General features: G+C 40.9%; 1 protein-coding gene across 2 annotated transcripts in view; it reads left to right on the top strand.

The window, feature by feature from the left end:
- The window catches only part of NPC1 (NPC intracellular cholesterol transporter 1), a 47,992-nt gene that overhangs the window by 2,003 nt on the left and 23,451 nt on the right, over positions 1 to 22,538 (top strand). For both annotated transcript variants that reach the window (XM_033155040.1, XM_033155039.1), the window contains exons 2-9: positions 9,246 to 9,368; positions 13,556 to 13,662; positions 14,711 to 14,886; positions 15,987 to 16,154; positions 17,461 to 17,710; positions 19,917 to 19,993; positions 20,487 to 20,857; positions 22,201 to 22,427. In XM_033155040.1, the coding sequence (XP_033010931.1) occupies positions 9,246 to 9,368; positions 13,556 to 13,662; positions 14,711 to 14,886; positions 15,987 to 16,154; positions 17,461 to 17,710; positions 19,917 to 19,993; positions 20,487 to 20,857; positions 22,201 to 22,427 (1,499 nt within the window). The remainder of the gene's footprint in view (positions 1 to 9,245; positions 9,369 to 13,555; positions 13,663 to 14,710; positions 14,887 to 15,986; positions 16,155 to 17,460; positions 17,711 to 19,916; positions 19,994 to 20,486; positions 20,858 to 22,200; positions 22,428 to 22,538) is intronic.

Below are 22,538 nucleotides of genomic sequence, written 5' to 3'. Positions count from 1 at the left end.
ACACAATGAATGCAGAATTACTCAGTGGACCTGTTTCACAAGAGTTGTGCTAAGAGCAGTCACAGCTCTTATGTCTGTTGCTCTTCTCTTGTGTCTTGGATACCTAATGAATAGTCTTCTGACATAGCACAGATAACTTACTGTATTTTCTTTACTTTTTGATGCTTATTCCAAGTGACATGATAAACCTTTGATGTGCCTAACATATTTTCTTTTGGTTCTTGGGTAGGACACTAACCATCAAGAGTGTAGACATGGCTGAGCATATGTGTCATTGAATGCTGGATGGCAGACATTAGAGTAATAGATGCAGATTTCCATATTACTGTATCTGCATGCTGGTTATTTCTACCATTGTTGTATTCCTGTCTGTCATATCTAAGAGGCACAGAGGCCCAGAGGTAGAAAAAGTGGCAACTCTACAGAATAGCAGCTGGTTTCCTATTGATCGTTGCTGCTGTAGGCTTTGCTTGTGGTCTGCATGGAACGAAGAGGTGGAATTGGATTGCGGTTGCCCATAGAGATCATAATGAATATAAGCAGTTTCAACAAACTGCTCACATACCTTGGTGCTCCTTTGAAGTTGTGTGTGAGAGATGTGAGATTTACCTACTGCTACTGGGGCACATTATGTCATTGAGACAGTACATGCACTGTTCTTTGCCATATGTCCTTTATCTTATCTTATAAGAAAGAATTAAGCTTTGCATATTTGGCCACCATTATCCTGCCCCGCCCCATTCCAGACTTCATTGAATTATTTAAAAACAATTACCAAGCATAAAGTGTTTGTTTTCCAAGAAAAATACACTACAGATGTTAAGTATTGTATGTAGTCATCCACATGGCATCAAAACAGACTGCTTGGAAAATATTGTACATTACAGATTAAGCTCACATCCACAGGGTATTCTTCATTCTGGATGTTAAGATAATTTCTCCATAGTGGTCACCATTATAAATGTGTGGAGTATACGGTGTTTAGAAATAGTGGTACTTGTATTGAGCACAGCTTTTCCTTGTTCATACTAGGTGCTTAAATGGGTTGGGAGCTTAGTGATCAACAGGGCCCCTTTCTGCAAAATGAAGTAAAATAGTGCACCACTTCAAGTTGCAGATGGAGCTCATTTGGAATGTTCCTCTGCCTTAAAAGAAGCTCCCTGAAAGTATTAAGATACAACCTTTATTCCTGATGTGCTACTTTTCTACTAGCTAGGAGCATTCACAAAGAAAAACATTGCAAAATGGTAGCTTTGAACAGCATTCTGAAGTGGTGTAGTCAATTCTACTGCCTTATTTATTACATTTATACCCTACCTTTCCTTCAAGTTGCTCAAGACAGCATACACAGTTCTCTCTTTAGCTATGTGGAGTGGGGAGGAGGGAGTGGGGCTTCTGTTTAGTTTAATGTATGGTGCTTTTAATTGGTGTAATATTGCACCACTGTTGGGAGGTGGGACTGGTATCTAGCCATAGGATTATGACTTAGGAAAGGAATGCTATCAAGTAGATGTGTGGGAAGCTGTTGTGTCTCTGTGCATCCTAAAATTAGAGGACTACAGTAGAACCTCAACTTACCACTGCCCCTACTTAAGAACAATTCGACTCGCGACTACAGCAAACCCGAAGTAAATACCAGGTTTGCTGCGATTTGCGCACGTGCAGAACGGCACTTCTACCAGTTACCCGGATCGACTCACGAATAGACTTCTGGAACGGATTCTGTACGTGAGTAGAGGTTACACTGTATTGAAATATGTGAGCTGAAAGGGTGCTTAACCTTTGAGAGTTCCTGCAGTGGCACTGTGCAGTGCTGTGTGAGCACTAAAATGTATGACATTTTAATTTAGGTAACCTCTGTGTAGGTAAATTCCATTTTATGAGCCATCTTCTTTTGGTAAAAATTGGATGGTTTTGCATAAATTCAAAATTTAATTTAAACTTATACATTAAGCTGGTATCAAGAGCCTAGTTCACATCGTGTGAAATCCTATTTAAGGAATCTTAACTAGGGTATGGTATGATGTCTGCATGGATAAATTACAGAACAACAACCATCACTTGGTCTTTGGGCGCCACTGTGCAATGAGGGAGAACCAACACTAGATGTTCGATTTCATGGAAACTTTAATTATGATTTGGATTCTAAATTCAGGTTAGCCAAAACCTTGATACGGTGTGATGTCTGAAGTAGCTGTTTGGTGTGTTTGAATATTGTAGGATCACAATAGGAGAGTACATTCTATGGTTTATAGTTAGAAAAAGCTTCAATAGACTGGTTGGAAACTTGGCAGTGTAAAAGAGCATGGTCTAGGCTGAATTTTGGGTACAAAGGATGGGAAATGGTTTATTTTGAATGATTTTTTTTAAAGGTATGAGACTGGTGTGCTGATGGTGCTTTTATTCTATAGATTGTGTTATGGTGTTTTTTGGAAAAAAAATATTTTGTATTTTGGGAAATGGTTTGTTGTGTTAGGTTAAGAGGAATGTCTAGTATGTGCTGTGAGTTGTGCGTTACGTTTGTAATTTGGTCACAAAAAGGCCTTTTCAAAACTATTTTAGTCAGTGGTATTTCCTAAGGCTTTTCACTTAATATGCTCAATACAAACCTATTGTGAGAAAGTTTTAAGTGGAATGTTGGGTGGAATGAGAATGAGTGTGGGCAGAGAGGGTCAGTTGGAAAATGACAGCATGGCTGTGCAATGGGACAGAGAAGGAGCTGGGATTGGATGTGAGATGTGAGATGTGGCGGGGGGGAGGAGTACTTGCACACCAATACTTCATTTCAAAGAATTAATAATTCAGGTAAGCCAAGAGGTTAGAAGTTAGGTGTGAAAGGAGATGGTGGTGAGGAAGAAATTTCAGGAAATTTATAAAAATAGAGGCATGGGGTTGTGGAATATCTCTTAACATTCACAGTGACAATCTCATTAAAGAGGAGCCTGGTTAGGAGGAAAAGTTGTCCATCAGTCTTACCTTATTTCACTCAATAATTTAACCACTTAATAGTCATCAGATGTTGCATTTGAATTGTTGCCCTTTGGAATGGTCTGAGATAACTTATTAAGGATATTTATTAGTTTATTTTTCTGTTTCAATTCATATTTGCTTGCTTATTAATAGAATTGTAGGCCTAGCCTCCTCAAAACATAGTAATCAAATCAAATAACCCTTTTTAGTTTAATATGTTGTGTTAAAGCCTTTCCATGTTCACTCAAAGTTGCAAAATACTTGGAAAATAAAGCTAGTATATGCTGTATTTTGTGTAGGATAGTATATCTCAGGGGTGTGTGTGTGCGTGTGTGTGCGTGTGCGCACGCGCACACACACACACACACACACAAATAAATCATAATAATACTAATTCTTACAATTAAGGATACCGATTGAGCTATGATTCTTTAACATGCTAAGCAAAGTTGGATTAGTTTAACATTACACATGAATATTTCTGGTTGATTTTTTTGTAGCCAAAATGTATGAATGGGTGCATTTCTAGCATCCTGAGTTTCAACAAGTTTTGATTGGAGGGCATAAGAAAGAAAGGTGCAAATGAGAACTAAAAAGGCTTCACATTGGTAGCCTCCCTATGAATTTTATGTGTCCCCAATCTAACAGATGTGCACAGTAATTTGTGGCAGTTTCTCTTAATAGAAACCACTTAAAAGTAGATGTATGTGAATGGAACATAGGGGGGGGGAAATCTCACCTAGTTTTCATGCGTGGATCTTGGTATTACTAATAATGAAAATAGTATCCATAGATGTAATGCTCCAAAATTGAGTGTAGCATTTTTGCATATGGTTCAAATGGGTTTAGATAAATATCAGTGTTTCATAGGGTGATAGTTAAATCATGGCAACAAAAAAGAGAGAATAATGTTTTTGATTTTGTCATTAATTCAAGTCTGCATTAGCTGAAACGTTTCCAATAATATTTGCAAAGAGAAACATTGTACTGTACAGTAGTCCTAAACAATACTGCCTCAGTTCTTGTCAAAAAGGCAAATGATGTATAAAAAGAAGCTGGTGTTTTTCTGGTATACATGAGAGACCTTTATGTACATGTTTTTATACATGTTCAATTTGAGGAGGGAAGAGATGACAGATTACAATTTTATGTGCTTTTTTTAAAAAAGATATAATTTAATTATAATGAATTGTTATATGCCTATAAGCATCAGCTGCCTTCGGTAGAGTAATAAATAATAATGTTTGTTCCTTTGAATGGGTAGGATTCAAATCAATTTAAATCACCAATGAGAAATGGCTGATTTGAATACTTCCTAAGTGACATGACCTCTGTAATGGCATTTGTCTAATTATATAACCAACACTTGTAAGTCTGTTCACCATCTTATCCTGACCCACTTATCTGGCCTGGATGGGAGAGGTGCTAATCAGAAGCTAATATGCTGAATTTAGGGAACACAGAAAAGCCATATTCTCCTTTAAGAATTGTAGTACTGAAGATTACAATATGGTTTGAATAAACAGTGGTACCTCTAGTTACGTACTTAATTCGTTCCGGAGGTCCGTTCTTAACCTGAAACTGTTCTTAACTTGAAGCACCACTTTAGCTAATGGGGCCTCCTGCTGCCGCTGCGCCGCCAGAGCACGATTTCTGTTCTTATCCTGAAGCAAAGTTCTTAACCTTAAGCGTTATTTCTGGGTTAGCGGAGTATGTAACCTGAAGCATATGTAACCCGAGGTACCACTGTATAGGCTTGAGCGCTTTGACATCAACAGCCAAAATATAATTGTCTCCCTCTTTCCACACCTGGCCAGTTTGTTTGAAGAGCTGTAGCTCTGTCATGAGGAGCAGAACCTGAGCTTTCCATGCTGCTAAGTCAAAACTTTTCCTAGCAACCAGCTGATCCATGCCTCAGCCTAGGGCAGCTACACTCACCTACTGCTTAAGGGTAGTTCCACAACAATGAACCATATGCCAAAGTGGATTCAGGGCATGTGTAAGGGAGTGGTTCTCGCTCTCTTAAGGGAAGTGGCAGTGCAGCCACTACTGAAAAAGCTGCCCTGGATGCAGTTTCCATTGATGTTTTTCCTGTTACAATTGTAGTACAGTATTCCATTTTTATATTGTACAAATGTACAGTTTCTTGTTCCATTTTATAACTAAGTAAGGTTTATAAATAATTATAATAAATACATAAAATATGCTGTGTGCATATCCCTATCGATGCATAATCGGTAAGCAATAGGGATCAGACATAATTCTACAAAATGTAGTTCCAAAAGTTCATTTTTGTAAGGGAACAAAGTCAAGGCTGAACAGTAATCTGGGAATCTGTCCTTGTAAACCAAGTACATTACATATAACAAAACTGTTGGAAGTATTTCCAAAAACAAGTCTGCAATCTATAGATAAAAAAGCTTCCATAAATTTATAAATTTCAAAGTATTTATGACAAAAAACTCAGTTAAGCTTTTACTGCATTAAGATTACAAAAAGTATTCTTCAAGATACAATGAATGAAAACCCTACAAATTCAAACAGAAAATTGTTTGAAAATAACTATTATAAACACCCCTATTATATGTATTGCATCAGTAAGATAACCAGTGCTTTTTTCTATATATATATAAAAGTTTAGGGGTACTCTCATTTTCCTACTCATATTGAAATACTGCCCCTCAATGAGGCCAAACTTAGATTCACAAAATGTTTGGGGGTTTTGCACACCCCTGTGTCCCCCCAGAAAGAAAGCACTGAAGATAACTACAGGTAATAGCAAATTATGCTAACAATATTTAGTACTAACATAACATTTCAAGAACAAGTACTTCCAATATTCTGCAAAAATCCTATAAAGTAGATCAGCATTAATATTCTTCTACTAGTGGTTTCAGCCCGTTACAATAACGGGCGCTAGAACATATGGGCAGCCGCCGCAAGAGCAACAACATCCCGGCTGGCGGGGAGGGAGAGCCTGCGCCTCGAGACTGGACTGAGGCGAGCAGGTCCGGGTGGCGTCGCCGCCGTCACGTAGTTTGCGTGCGGGGTTGAGGAGGCCGAGCAGCAGCAGCAGCGGGTGTCTGCTTGCCTCCCTCTCCGGAGTCGCTGCGGCTTTCGGAGACGCAGGTTGTGGGGAGGAGAGAGAGCAGGAGCGATGTGGCTGCTGCTGCGACAGCCTGCCTTCACTTAGACCCGGTGGGGAGGGGAGCAGCCGCTGAGGTGTGCGCGAGAGCGGGACTGCGAGCCAGGCTCATGCGGGGCAGGTGAGGGGCCGAGTGGGAGGAGGAGGAGGAGGACAACAGCCGGGAGCCTTCTATTGGCCGCCGCGCACGTCAGGCACATTCTGGCGCCTCGGGATCTCCGCGGGTGTTCGTGCCGCGAGAGGTGGGTGCCTAGGAGGGCCCGGAGCGCCGAAAGGGGCTGGCGGTTGCCGTTGACACGGGACTTAAGCGATGGGGCGGTGAAGAAGAAGTCGCCTTCCATCCCTCCTCTTCTCTCCCTCCCCTCCTCTATTCCCCTCTCGGCCGGGTTGGCGCCGGAGAAGGATGGCTGCGGGCTGCTGCGGCCCAGAGCGGAGTCTGCGGGGAAGGCGGGAGGAGGGAATTGGGCGCGAGGGCGGGGAAGCGGTTTAACTTTCCACCCGCCAAGAGGAGAAAGAGGGAGCGCTGCTGGCCCGCCGGCTGGCCGCGTGGAGCCCCAGTCGCCTCCCTCCGCTCTGCTCCCCCAATAAGCAGAGAAAGAGGAGGGAGGGGAAAACCCCACCAGCATCCACCCACCCCACCCAGCCTGAAGGGGAACCATCTTTGCCCCCCACCCCACCCCCTGTTGCTGTGTGTAAAAGGAGACTGCAGGGGGGGAGGGAGAAGTACGGGCAAAGAAACCTCCAAGAAACCCAGCAGCTGCTACTCCCATCGTGACCTCCCTCTTCGGCTTCCCCTCGTCCTCTGCAGCGTCGAAGTTCCATTTCAACCACCCCGCTTGAACTGCCGACACTGCTCTTGGCCCGATGTCTCTCTGCACCAATCCCTGTGTCCCTGGGGCACATGCACAGTAGCGCAAACCCAGAGACACACGGACTGGACGCAGAGACACTTGCATTTTATATATATAGATTGCAGATTGAGGGATGGAAAGGAGCTGAAGCTGAAGGAAAAGTGGCTTGAATAAGGTTCCCAATGGCTGATAATATTTCAACTAGGGACTTGGTACTTATATAAGCCCTCTAAACTTTTTACAGTGTTGCTAGACTGTTCTAGCTATTGTTTCTAGTCACATAGAAGGGAACACCACACTCTTGATGAGATAGGAGAAAGATGCCAATGACAGCACATTTCCTTTCAGCCCTGTGGTTGAAGTGTTGTCACTAGACTGTCACATGATGCATGTGAGACACCAGAGTCTTGCAGATCTTTCTCTCCCTGCCTGTCTCATGCAAGTTTAGTGATTTTTCTGTATACCTTTCATCACAGAATTTAATACAACCTGTATGTACACATCATCCTCATAAGACTGATATTTTTAAAAAGGGAATTCATTTGCAAGTTGATGAGGGAAAACAGGAATGATCACACTTTCATCATTAATTACCAGTTCAGAGAAGTTGCTGACTGAGCTTGCTTCGTAAAGGTTTACTTGGTTTGAATCCTTTAGTCTACTAATGAGGAGCCTTTTTTCAGCCCAAGGGCCACATTTCTTTCTGGGCCAGAACAAAAGTGGACAGAGCACCAAATGTAAAACTCACCTATGTACACTATGCTACTTTATATACATTTACACACACACACTTTAAAGCAAAAGGCGTTAGCAGTCCAAAGGGACATTCCAGCTCGGAGGAAAACACTGGGTGTGAAGCAGAACCAGTGAGGGGGGTGGCCTGGGAAGGGAAGTGTGGAGGTCTGTACAGGTGAAACTCAAAAAATTAGAATATCGTGGAAAAGTCCATTTATGTAAGCAATTGTTTTCATTAGCTACTGGAGTTTAATATATGAGATAGACTCATGACATGCAGAGCAGACTCATGACATGCAGACTCATGACTTGCATGCTTGTTATAATTGTGATGATTATGGCATACAGCTGATGAAAACCCCAAAGCTGAAATTGTTAATTTGGGGTTCTCATCAGCTGTACGCCATAATCATCACAATTATAATAAATAAAGGCTTGACATATCTCACTTTGCATGTCATGAGTCTGTCTCATATATTAGTTTCACTTATTACCGGTAAGTTGAATTACTGAAAGAAATGAACCTTTCCACGATATTCTAATTTTTTGAGTTTCACCTGTATATGGTCTCTGGGACTTCAGAAACCAAGGAGTATTTTTGGCCCGAATGCTTTTGTGTAATCAAACACAATTCTGAAAGCCTTCCTCCCATGCAGCTCTGTGCTCTTGTCCCAGAGTATCCTATACATATACAAACCATATAAATGTTAGAAAATGGTTTCTTAGTCCTCTCTTTTCCTAGTGTTTGCTATCAAATAACTGTATTCATTTCATATAATTTATTTCATTGGAAGTGAAGGCTGCCAACACGAAGTAATGAAGGCCATCAACTTGGATGGCTTTAAAAGAAGATTGGACAAATTCATGGAGAATAAGGATATCAATGATTGCTGACCATTATGGATATGTTCTACTTTCACTTTCAGAGGCAGTATGCCTAGAATGGCAGCTGAAGGATGTGGGGAAAGTAGACTTGGGCTCAGGTCCTGCTTTTTGACCTCATAGGCATCTGGTTGGCCACTGTGAGAACAGGATACTGGACTAGATGTGCCTTTATTTCAACCTGATTTAAAAGTGATTTGCATCCTAAGAACCTTTCTCTGAAACTGATAATTACTCCTTACCATTTATGCATATTTGTTGAATATTTGGCATTTGGTATTTGACTGTTAAGATCAGATCAAAGGTTCACCTAGTCCAATATTGCGCAGTGGCCAACTAAATGCTCTTAGTGATTACAACTGTTCTTAGGGAATTTGTGTGTGCAAAAATTGACCAAGATCAACAAAATGGGACAACTAGTTCTGCACAGGGCTTTGAAATCTGTCATGTTGAAGGTTGTTCTGAGGTGATGTCACTTGAAAAGCATTGTGTTGGGATCTGGGAAAGCTCAGCCTGTTGATAAACTAAAATGCCTGTAGTTTGTGGGTATATTTAAAATGGTATTCTGATGAGCAGCCTCTGTTGGGACACTTTTAACATGCTTCTTGCAAGTGTAAAACCTATGGTCAGCACGGTTAACATTCATTATTCTTCCTCTGTAGGTATTTTCAGACTCGTGTATCTGGTATGGCGAGTGTGAAGTTGCTTCTGGAGATAAAAGGTACAATTGTGAATATAAGGGCCCACCGTTGCCACTACCGAAAGATGGCTATGATTTGGTACAGGTAGGTTTCTAGTGAATTACCATTTTACTGGAAAATAAGAACTTGAGTGGGGATGGGAAAGAAGAACTATGCATATTTTTTCCTAAACTCTGTTGTAGCATAAGGAAATTTAATCCTAATGCTAATGTCAGTATGAGTAAGGCAACATGGTAACTGAATTATGGACTATGTTTTGTTTATTCCAACCCACTGACAAATACCCCTTCCTTTTGGTCCATGTGGGAACCACTGACACTGCAAGCCATAGCCTCCAGAAGATCAAATGTGATTATGAGGCTCTGGGCAGGAAGTTGAAGCAATTAAATGCACAAATTGTCATCTCATCTGTCCTCCCAGTTGAACGACGTGGCCCAGGGAGAGAGGGAAAAATAGGGGAAGTGAACAACTGGCTTCGCAAATGGTGCCAGCAGGAACGGTTTGGATTCTTAGATCATGGTCTGCAGTTTCTTGAAGATGGACTTCTGGCAAGTGATGGGCTGCACCTCACAAGGGTTGGGAGGAATGTTTTTGCCAAGAATCTCAAAAACCTCATCAGGAGGGCTTTAAACTGACTTATGTGGGGGTGGGAGACAGTGGTCCTGAAGGTAGGAGTCTATCAAGTGCTGAAGATGATGATACAAATGTCAAGGACCAAATGGAGCAAACAGCACGCACACCTAGTGGTGGGAAGAAAAAAACCTTAAATAAGAGACTAGAGGGAATGATCAATGGTCTTCAGTGTCTGTATACTAATGCACAGAGCATGGGAAATAAACAAGATGAAATTGAGCTCTTGGGTACAGCAAACTAAATAAGAGGCATTACTGAAACCTGGTGGGATGAGTCTCATGATTGGAATGTAGTAATAGAGGGATACAATCTATTTCAGAGAAATAGACCAAACAGGAAAGAAGGAGGAGGAGTGGCGTTATATGTCAGGGATGTGTATACCTGTGAAGAGATCCAGGATTTAAAACTTCAAAGCCAAACAGAGTATCTGGGTCAAAATTAAGGGAGAAAAAAAAACAGTGATCACATTGTGGGAGTTTACTATAGATCCCCAAGCCAAACTGAGGACACAGATGATGCCTTCCTGGAACAGATGACCAAGCATTCAAAAGGAAGTGAGATAGTAGTAATGGGGGATTTCAACTTTCCTGATATTTGTTGGATGTCAAACTCAGCCAAGAGCATAAGGTTGAACAGATTCCTCACTGGCCTTGCAGACAATTTCATTGTCCAGAAAGTGGGAGAAGCAACAAAAGGATCAGCCATTTTAGATCTGGTCCTAACCAATAGTGATGACCTGGTTAGTGGGGTAGAAGTGGCAGGATCATTAGGTGGGAGTGATCATGCTCTTCTGGAGTTTATTATACAGCGGAAAGGAGCAACCAAGCATACTAAGACTCAAATTCTAGACTTTAAGAAAGCCGACTTCAGAAAACTTAGGAAAACGCTGGGTGTGATCCCATGGTCAGTAATACTAAAAGGGAAGGGAGTTCATGATGGATAGGAGTTTATAAAAGGGAGATATTAAAAGCACAACTTCAAGCAGTGCCAATGTGACGTAAACATGGAAGGTGCCTAAAGAAGCCAGGGTGGCTATCTAAAGAACATTTAACTGAGTTAAGATTTAAAAGGGATATGTACAAAAAAGGGGGAAATCACCAGAGAGGAATTCAAACAAACAGCCAGCACTTGTAGAGACAAAGTCAGAAAAGCTAAAACACAGAATGAACTCAGGCTTGCTAGAGAGGTTAAAAGCAATAAAAAGGGCTTTTATGGGTATGTCCGTAGCAAAAGGAAGAACAAGGAAACAGTGGGGTCACTTAGAGGAGAAGATGGTGAAATGTGAACAGGGGACAGAGAAAGGGCAGAACTCCTCAATGCCTTCTTTGCCTCAGTCTTCTCCAAAAAAGAAAACAATGCCCGACCTGAAGAATATGGAGCAGATGATTCAGCAGGGGAAACACAGCCCAGAATAAGTAAGGAGGTAGTACAAGAATACTTGGCTAGTTTAGATGTATTGAAGTCTCCAGGGCCAGATGAACTACATCCAAGAGTATTAAAAGAACTGGCAGAGGTGATTTCAGAACCACTGGCAGTAATCTTTGAGAATTCCTGGAGAACAGGCGAAGTGCCAGCAGACTGGAAGAGGGCAAATGTTGTCCCTATTTTCAAAAAGGGGGAAAGAGAGGACCCAACAATTACCACCCAGTCAGCCTGACATAAATACCAGGAAAGATTCTAGAGCAGATCATTAAGCAAACAGTCTGTGAGCACCTAGAAAGGAACGCTGTGATCGCTAAAAGCCAGCATGGGTTTCGCTACCTCAGAGTTAGGCCACAAATCCGCCGGGGCTCCCGATAACTCACACACTGCCTTTGTGACCGCCCCAAAATTGGAGCCGTTTTGAGGTTTGGCAGTCGTTGTATCCAGATTAGGTTGAATAGTGGAACCATTTAAAGGGGGGGGGGATTTAGTGTATTTGGTTTTCCCAGCAGGGTGTCCTACCTCTGTGTCCTTATTTCAATCTCTTACATGAATGGTATCTAGAGTTCCTAGGTTGTCCACAAAAATTGCAGCATGGGTTTCTGAAAAATAAGTCATGTCAGACCAATCTGATCTCATTTTTTGACAGAATTACAAGCCTGGTAGATGAAGGGAATGCTATCTTGATTTCAGCAAGGCCTTTGACAAGGGGCCCCATGATATTCTTGTAATGAAGCTGGTAAAATGCGGGGCAGACAATGCTACCATTCAGTGGATTTGTAACTGGCTGACTGACCAAACCCAAAGGGTGCTCATTAATGGCTCCTCTTCATCCTGGAGAGAAGTAACGAGTTGGGTGCCACAGGGTTCTGTCTTGGGCCCAGTCTTACTCAACATCTTTATCAATGACTTGTATGATGGGCTTGAGCGCATCCTGATCAAGTTTGCAGATGACACCAAATTGGGAGGGGTGGCTAATACCCCAGAGGACAGGATCACACTTCAAAATGACCTTAACAGATTAGAGAACTGGGCCAAAACAAACAAGATGAATTTTAACAGGGAGAAATGTAAAGTACTACACTTGGGCAAAAAAATTGAAAGGCACAAATACAGGTTGGGTGACACCTGGCTTGAGAGCAGTACATGTGAAAAGGATCTAGGAGTCTTGGTAGACCATAAACTTGACATGAGTCAACAGTGTGATGAAGCAGCTTAAAAAGCCAATGCAATTCTGGGCTGCATCAATAGTATAGCATCTAGATCAAGGGAAGTAATAGTACCATTGTCAGACCTCACCTGGTCAGACCCCACCTGGAATACTGTGTCTGGTCAGACCTCACCAGGAATACTGTGTCCAGTTCTGGGCACCACAGTTCAAGAAGGATACTGACAAGCTGGAACGTGTCCAGAGGAGGGCAACCAAAATGGTCAAAGGCCTGGAAATGATGCCTTATGAGGAACGGCTTAGGGAGCTGGGTATGTTTAGCCTGGAGAAGAGAAGGTTAAGGAGTGATATGATAGCCATGTTCAAATATATAAAAGGATATCATATAGAGGAGGGAGAAAGGTTGTTTTCTGCTGCTCCAGAGAAGCGGACACAGAGCAATGGATTCAAACTACAAGAAAGAAGATTCCACCTAAACATTAGGAAGTACTTCCTGACAGTAAGAGCTGTTCGACAGTGGAATTTGCTGCCAAGGAGTGTGGTGGAGTCTCCTTCTTTGGAGGTCTTTAAGCAGAGGCTTGACAGCCATCTGTGAGGAATGCTTTGATGGTGTTTCCTGCTTGGCAGGGGGTTGGACTGGATGGCCCTTGTGGTCTCTTCCAACTCTATGGCTCTGATTCTAAAATAAAAAATAAAAAAAATTCCTTCCAGTAGCACCTTAGAGACCAAATAAGTTTGTTTATTCCACTTAGCCTCTGTAGTTGGTATATGCATTTCTTGGCTTCAATGTCTATATGGATTAAGATCATATCAAATCTACCAGTGTCTTCTGTAATGTTATACTAAGCAAGTATGAAATAGTAATTACTAATTTCACTATTACAGTGATTTTAAGCCTGTTAGTAAGTAAGCTGTTGAAAACAGTGAGATATTTTCCAGGGCAATTGTCTAAAGTTGAGTGTGTGACCCTTGCAGTAGAAGAAAAAAATTACAGGCTACTTTATAATACTTGAATTTTAAATATTTATATATATTATTTTCTCTTAAGGAACTCTGCCCAGGTTTTTTCTATGAGAATGTTAGCCTTTGTTGTGATGTAGAACAACTTCAGGCTTTGAAAAACAACTTGGAGCTCCCGCTGCAGTTTCTTTCCAGGTATGTGGGAGCCACTTGTCTGGTTGTTGCTTGTGGTATTTGCCCCCCCCCCCCACTCCCGCTTCTCAGTAAACTAGAGAATATATGGTAGACATTTACTTGTCTAGGAAATATAATGTGAAAATATATATCTACAAATGCCTTTATTACAATGTCTGTCTTCACCCAACAAGTGCTCCAGAAGTTGTCCTGCTCATTCTCTGATGGTGGAATGCTACCAGAGAGATGCATTTTAGTAGACAACTTTCTAGAAAGGTTGGTCAAATAAATGTATGTAAATATTAAGCATTTTAATGATTTTATTCTGCTTAATAATATCTCCAGACATCTTTCCAATAAGAGAACTATCTGAAGAGTCTCTGTGATGCTTTCTTCATATTTGTTTATAGTTCATATTTTCTTCAGTTTTTATTGGGGCAACAATACTGAAATTTAAACACAGTGGACCCTCTGGATATACGAATTTAATTCATCCCGGGGGTCTGTACTTACCCCAAAAAGTCTGTATCCGGAGGCACCGCTTCTGTGCACAGGCGAGGCGCAATAGAGCGCTTCTGTGCATGTGTGCGCGGCAAAACCCAGAAGTATTCACTTCCGGGTTTGCCGCGTTCGTAACTCGAAATTACATTACCCAAAGGTAATGTAACCCGAGGTACCACTGTAAATGGTGGCTTCTGAATCTTGGGCTGCAAGCCTACACATTCTTATATGGGAGTATTCCTATAGTAGAACTGACCTCTGAGCATGCATATGTCAGATTCGACTGTATGTCTCATTTGATTTCATTACTGTGCTGCTTACATAGTTTCATTTCTTTCCTCCAGATGAAATGCTGTGAACTTTTCTGTACTAAATATTGCTGTAGCCCTTGGTGATCATTCTTAGAACTACACATTTCAGGAGTGCATTATTAATTTAAGCTTTGATATATGGACCATAAGAACTGTTTGTTGTTCTTGAAGACAAATGCTACGTTCTGAAAATTCCTGCATTTTGTGTGCACATACTGGATAAATGAATAAATGCTTAATAATTACTCTCTCTTCAGGTGCCCATCATGTTCTTATAATTTTGTAAACCTGTTCTGCGAACTATCCTGCAGTCCTCATCAGTCTGAATTTCTCAATGTAACAAATACAACTTCATATATTGATCCAGTTACAAAAGAGAAGAAAACCAACGTCGTTGAACTGGAGTATTACATTGGAGAAAAATTTGCTAATGGTAAGCGAGGCAATCAAATAGTTGTGTATCATTTATTTTTGTTCTTAGAAGATTGCAGAAAAGCAGTTATTTGCCTGTATTCTCATGTGTAAATGAACTGTGTGGTTCATCTGCAGGTCAGAAGTTGAGTAGTACAGAAAAGAAAGGATTGAGTGAGTGTCTGGGGAGGAAGAGAGCTGTGTGTATATGTGCCATTGAAGTTAGAAAAATGGGATCCAGCATTAATCCTATTTGCAAGGCTAATTCAAGAGACTATAATCTTACAGTTCATTTCCCCCACAGAATATTAAATCTGGCAACTCTTTTGTTCTCCAGTGCCCCATAAAGTACCAGGGTAGCATTTCTCATCTGCCCTGTCCAGTTCTGTTGGCAAAATTCCACTGATACATGTTGATGCTGGGCTCCCACAAAGTTTCCAGAGCTCGTAAAATTTGGAGTGTCTCTTAGTCTCTTAGGCAATAGAGCAGTTTCCTCCTTTCCTGTTTGAGGCAACTGCTGGGCTTGAACACACCCAGCTACTTTTGCACATAGCTGTCAAATTTCCTTTTTCTTGCATTGGGAAACGGCCATAGCTGTCAACCTTTCCTTTTTTGCAGTGGGAAATGGCACTGGAATAAGGGAATTTCCTGCAAAAAAAGGGAAAGTTGACAGCTATGCCTTTGCAACCAAATTGTCACATCCTCCTTGTACATTTCAGTTTCCACAGCAAGCAGAAGATGGATTCCTTTGCTGCTGCTGCTGCTGTTTGCCCCAGATCCTCTCACAGCACTGGGGTTGGGTTATCTTGCCCTTACCTTTTCAGAGGCAGAAATGGCACTCTTGTCTTCTGTAAAGGCTAGTGCAAAGGACAAGAGATCCTTCCTGCATGCTTGGCAATTAGTGGAAAACTATGTGGAGAATCCATTGGTGAGCTAGTGAGAAGATTTGTGAAGCCTAGATTAATCTTGGACTGTGTCAAAACCTTTTGTCTTCAAGTATTTATTCTGTTATAAATTAAGAATTGCTTTATTTCAGATACTGAGCCAGCTTTGTAAATTCTTATTTGTATCCTTACTGTATTATCAGCATTGTCTTTTTCTTTATTGAAATGATACTTCTAGCTATGTATAATGCATGTAAAGATGTGGAGGCACCATCAAGCAATGTTAAAGCACTGGGACTGTTGTGTGGAAAAGATGTTAGGGAATGCAATGCAACCAACTGGATTCAGTACATGTTCAGCAAGGATAATGGTCAAACTCCTTTCAACATGATTCCAATATTTTCAGGTAGGAAACAATGTTTTAAATAAACTTTTCCTTATTGACTATTAGTTGCAAGTGTCTTAAACTTCCTTGAGCCACAAATACCGTATTTTTCGCTCCATAAGGCACTTTTTTCCCCCTAAAAAGTAAGGGGAAATATCTGTGCGTCTTATGGAGTGAATGGTGGTCCCTGGAGCTGAATTGCCCAGGGGCCAAAAGAGGATCATGCTTTTTATTTTACAAAGAGAAAAGGGGGTGTTGAAAGGACCCCGCTCAGCAGCTGATCAGCAAGAGATGGGGAGAGAGATAAGAGTCCCCGGCTCCCTTTCAGCCCCGCCCTCTTGCCCAGGCCTCCATTGTTGAATGTGCTGCAGAGGGTGGTTGTTTGTTTCCCCAGTGACATGTGACTGGCTGATTAGATTATCTGTCTGGAAACTGTAGAAAAGGCTCCCTTTCCTTTAGAAGCTGCAGAAATGTGAATTGATCCTCAAAAAAACCAGGGCTTTTCCCTTTGCAGAAAAGCTGCAAAACATTTAGCTGATCCTCAAAAAAACAGGGCTTTTAGAGGAGGAAAACCAGAGAAAATATTTTTTTTCTTGTTTCCTTCTCTAAAAACGAGGTGCACCCTATGGAGTGAAAAATACGGTACATACTGAATTTGGACCATCCCCCTAGGCAATGCAGGATTAACTACTGGGCTAATAAGGCTATAGCTTTAGGTGTGTATGCATATAATTTCATATATACATAAAAATGTAAGGCTATAATCACACACTGCAATTAAATGAATGCTGATACATACTTACAAAGGGGAGGAGATGCTGTGAGGTCACTGTCTGTGGCTTATCTTCCTCACAATGTTTTTTTGTGTGTGAGCATGTATGGAAGAAATATTAGATAGGAACTGTCACTGTTGTCTTTTTCTGCATCTACCGAAGACCACCTTCTTCCAATCAGCCTTTTAAGTTGATATCTTTTCCAGAGTGCATCTACATTACAATTCTTTGAAAGATGTCTTATTACTTGTTGTTTGCTGCCCTGGGCTCCTTTGGGCAGAAGGTGGGGTGGGTTAAATGCAATTAATACATATGTAACTTGTGGCAATTTTGAATGCTTGGAAGATTTTACTTCTATGGGCCTTGGATCAAATGGTAAACTTGCTTACACTAGTGAACAAAAAAAAAATTCTAATGGTTTGGCACCAATACAAGTTGAAGTTGCCAAACGGAAACCATTATCGGTTTACGTTGGTTTTAATTGGTCATAGATTATATCTACAATTTTAGTATATTTGGGTATTTTTTGAGTGTGTTAAATTTTCTCTTGTTAGATGTTTCTATCCGTGGGATGACTCCTATGAACAATGCCACCAAAGGCTGTAATGAGTCTGTGGATGATGTCACTGGGCCTTGCAGTTGTCAGGATTGCTCTATTGTCTGTGGTCCCAAACCACAACCCCCTCCACCTCCTTTACCTTGGCTTTTGCTTGGTTTGGATGCCATGTATGTCATCATGTGGATCTCCTACACAGGATTTTTGCTTGTGTTTTTTGCAGCAGTTTTTGGAGTTTGGTGTTACAGGTAAATAGCTCCCTTTTTAAACAGCATTGAAAATTAAGTGTTGGAGTTGTTCATAAACTGTTAAATAATCCCACTGTTCACTAAGGGTAGAATCCAGTGGGACTTTAACCTTTTCTTTTATCCTGCAGCCCCCCACCCCCCGGCTAAATCTGCTGTAGAGAGTGAAGCCATGTTGTTTGACAATGAACAGCTTGCACATGGACAGCATTTAGAACACCCCCATACTTCAGTAATGCTTTGTTTTTGCTTAGTGTGCAGTTAACTGAACAGTCACTAGCATTCTCTGTGCTTTAAGGAACTATCCAGGACAAGTATATCATACCAGTATATTTATACATTTTACACCTACACTGAGTACTGTATATATTGACAGACTTGGCATGGCAAGGTGAGGAGAGTGCTTGTTATATGTCAGGCTTAGCTGGCTTACCTTGAGATTTCTTCTGCACCTGGTGTTGACTTAAAATAAATCCTGTGTGCTGCTGCACTGTGTATCTCCAGCTGCATCTTTTTTATCTCTGAAACTACAGAGGCAGCAGAAAATCTGTCAGAGTAAACAACTGCCCTATGAGCTGTTCATAGTCATGGGATTCACCCTCCCTGATTGCTCAGTTTTAAAGAGACAGGGAAGGGGGAAATCAAAATACCCCACAATGTATTGTAACTCTCAAATTAATTTTTGTTTGTTTACAAATGGTCTCATAGAACCCTTGTCTGTGCCCGACAATTGCACCATTGTAGCTTGGTACAATGAAACTGTTTGTATGAAATTGTACCACATGGAAGCCTCTGGCCACTCTAGTCTGTGCAAACTAATTCAATAGTTCAGTTTTGCTGAGAAAGAGGAAGTATTTTTGAGAATTCGAATGAGGTCACTAGGAACCTATAATAGATTAGCTGGTGAGGGAGATAACTGCTTAGAATGTGTTGAAACCAAACACTGTGCTCTAAAACAAAGTGATTGTGATTGTAGTGCTTCCCGACTAGAAGGTGGTAAAAAAAGCTTGGTGCGCTTGTTTTACAAGATGCTTATCAAGGAGAATAACAGGACAATAGAAGGCGATAATAATAATTATGTTGTTAGAAGGGATGATTAATATCAGCATGCTCAGCCATGATGATTCTGTGACCTAGTTTGCATGTCACCTTATTTAAAATAAACTATGGTTTAAAGTGAACATGCATGTAGCTCTTTCCTTCAGTGCATCAGTAACAACAAAGAAACCAGAGGCTGACTTTTTCCATTATGTGCGAAGCAATGCCTTGTGGCTTGTTTCCCATCACACTATGGCGATAAGCCAAGGCTTGTTCATATGTAATGTTTCTTGCTGGGCACATTGAAGAGGGGAGCAGGGGAGTAGCAAAGTACACAGTTCATTCAATTAAATCGAATCATGGTTTAATGTGACATGTGAAAATGGCCAAATGTAGTAAGTGCTTCGGGTTCATAAAATGTACAGCGGTACCTTGGTTTGCAACCGCTTTGGATTACAAGTGTTTTGGATTACAACCATGTCAAACCTGGAAGTGTGTGTTCCTTTTTTATTTTTACAACCCATTTTTTTTTATTACAACTCATTTGGGGGAGGGGAGGATCCACTGGCGAAAGCGCCTTGGGTTACAACATGTTTTGGTTTACAACCGGACCTCCGGAATGGATTATGGTTGTAAACCAAGGTACCACTGTATATGTCTTAGTGCCTGCACTGTGTTGATGGCTTTGTAAACTTGTATTCTACACAAACCTGAAGAGCTTAGGAGGTATGTGTAAGATGCTACAGTGAAACCTTGGTTTTCGAACGTAATCCATTCCGGATAAATATTCCCTAACTCGAAGCAGAGAGAATGCTGTGACTCTGCAATGATCCAGTGAGAGAGAGAATGGCACTATGTTGAAGAACAGCAATTAATGTCAAATATGGCAATGCAGTTACCTGCCACAGAAATGGCTATTGATGGATTTTCCCTAAGCACTATACGCATACTTTAGCCACCACAGAGTGGCTCAGCGCAAGTACTTGTAATTGATGTAATGAAGACTTGGCTTCCAAAAATTCTCTAATAACAGGAACAAAAAATCTGTAATAACAATTTCTGTATTTTCTTTGTAAACTGTAACGTAGTTTGTCTTGAATCACAGTATTAAATAAAATAGAGCTGAGAATCATATACTCAGTGCTCTTATTCATGCTCATCTCTTTTACAGGAAGAGACACTTTGTTTCTGAATACACACCTATTGACAGCAACATTGCCTATTCTGTTAACTTACGCCAGAATACTGGTAAGTTCTAGAAAGTAATGATACAGCATCTGTGTGTTTTCCTCTTTAATAACTTTGGTTATAAGATATTAAATTACATGCTGGGTGTATTGTAAAACGATATGTCCTGAATTTTTTCCTTGCATGCCATTTCTCTCTCTCTCTCTCTCTCTCTCTCTCTCTCTCTCTGTAATAAAAAAGGAACTTAATAATATGAATTATTTGTTTTTAAAATAAATATCCTACACACAACTCTTCTTCACAGTTCTTCCACACATATTATGCTGGTGTACTTCCTGATTTCTGCATTCAGTGGCTGAATTATGCCCTATTTTATATGGAGCCAGGCTTAATAATGTCATAGTCCTCTTTTTCATTTTCTACAATTTTGTTCCTGTTCCTAAATTAAACAGAAAAACCTGGAAGCCCTAATTAATTGTAATTGTTGGTTAGGTATATGAGTCGTGTTGGAAATGGATATCTTATTTACCTGGATGTGCTCTTGTTCTTGCAGGAGACGCTACGTCGTGTGAAAGGCTGGGTGAAAGATTTGAGAACGTGTTAAGAGTCACATTCACATCATGGGGGGCTTTCTGTGTTCGAAACCCAAGACCTGTTGTGCTCTTTTCCCTGGCTTTTATTGCCATGTGCTCCTCAGGCCTGATGTTTGTCAAAGTAACAACAAATCCTATAGACCTCTGGTCATCCCCAAACAGTGAAGCTCGCAAAGAGAAGGAGTATTTTGATACTCACTTTGGACCTTTCTTCCGTACTGAACAACTTATTATCCAAGCTCCAAACGCCAAGCCAGAAATTTATTCTCCATATCCATCAGGAGCAGATATTCCTTTCGGGCCTCCATTAACTAAAGATATCTTGCATCAGGTAATATAGACGACAGCCTTTTGCATGCTCAGTGGATGCAGGGGTGCAAGTTGGAAAACTGAAAAACAAAGGGGTTTGGGTGGGAAGGATGCCTTTGATTGGCAGTTACCAAGAATTTCAGGGAAGCCCCTGTTCAGATACTTAAGCCCTGTGTAAGCCCTAGAAGCCCTTGAACAATCAGTATTGTGTACCATTCAAGAATTGATCTGCTACTGCTACTTGAAGTTATGGCTTAGCGGTTCCAGGTAGCTGTGTCCACCTTGACTATGACTGCACTAAGAATCCTTAAAGCACATAATGACACTGGTTCAGATGTAACCATGGTTTAGCACTCCAAGTGAATTGAGTCTCCCACCAGACTCGCAAGCTATTAACTCCTTTTCCGACGAAGCCTCAATAAGGGGATTGGAAGTCTCCATATCTGCTTTCGATTAACTACAGTTTATCATGTCATCTGAACCCTCAACTATGGTTACTCTTTACTATGGTTAGTTGAAACAAGCTAGCTTCATAAATTCTGGTTTTGAAGTTGGCTTGTTTCTCAACTAATCATAGTTACTCTTAACCTCAGTTTGTCAAGTTTTGGATGACACTGCATATAGTGGTTAATCTGAAATAGAAAGAAAAGCTTTCAAATTCTAACTTGCAGCCTTTGCCAGGGGGAGAGGTGGGAGTTTACAAGCCCAAGGCTCACTGCAGCTTGTTCTTGTAATACAAACTGTGGTTTAGAGCAAGCATCCCCAACCTATTAGGCCTAGGGGGACATTTGAAAATCTAAAGTGCAGAGGGTGTATCACAAAGCACCCATTTTACAGAGGAACTGTCAATGCTCAGTACCGCTCCCCCACAAGCAAAACTTTTACACCACCCAAAAAAACACAAAAAGACAACCTCCCAAAGCTGGGAACCACCCAAGCAAAACAACCAAAATAATAATAATTTTTAAAAAATTAGGAGTGACAGAGAGCCTATCTTAGTGGGTGTCTGAGGGTGCTATGCTTGAGAACTCTAGTTATGTCTGAACTGGCCTATTGTAGAATTAACAGTTGCTGTATGTTAATGTATAATACAGAATTCTGTATTTATATCCTACCCTTCCACTGTAAATCAATGCTCTGGGTAGTTTACAGCATAAATGCAGAATAAAATAAAACAAAACCATACATTCTAAGCAGTACTATGAAACCTGTATTTTCATAATCTAATCTCCTTTAGACTGTACAGTTGAGCCACAGTTGGTTGGCTTTATCCACCATATCTTAAAGGTTGTTTGATGCATGGATGTAAGAAAAGTTCTGTTCTGCTGCTATGACACTTGAGTTCTTCCTTTCTCATCCTTTCAGGTGCTAGACTTGCAGAATGCTATTGAAAACATAACTGCTTCTTATAAAAATGACACCGTAATGCTGAAGGACATCTGCCTGGCTCCTCTTGCTCCCAACAACAACAACTGTACTATTTTAAGTGTACTCAATTATTTCCAGAACAGTCATTCTGTCCTAGATCACAGTATTGGTGATGAATTCTTTGTCTATGCGGACTACCACTCTCACCTCTTGTACTGTGTCCGGTAAGCACAGTGATATTTCACACACATATATATATGTAGCTTGTCAAAATTGCTTTTGAATATCTGTTCAACAGACTGACTTTCGCTTCCTTCTTTGTTCTACCTGCTTCT

This window comes from Lacerta agilis, chromosome 7 (genome assembly GCF_009819535.1).
Source record: "Lacerta agilis isolate rLacAgi1 chromosome 7, rLacAgi1.pri, whole genome shotgun sequence".
Taxonomy (NCBI): Eukaryota; Metazoa; Chordata; class Lepidosauria; order Squamata; family Lacertidae; genus Lacerta; species Lacerta agilis.
Note: the sequence above shows the minus strand (reverse complement) of the source record. Positions and strands in the feature narration are given on the sequence as shown.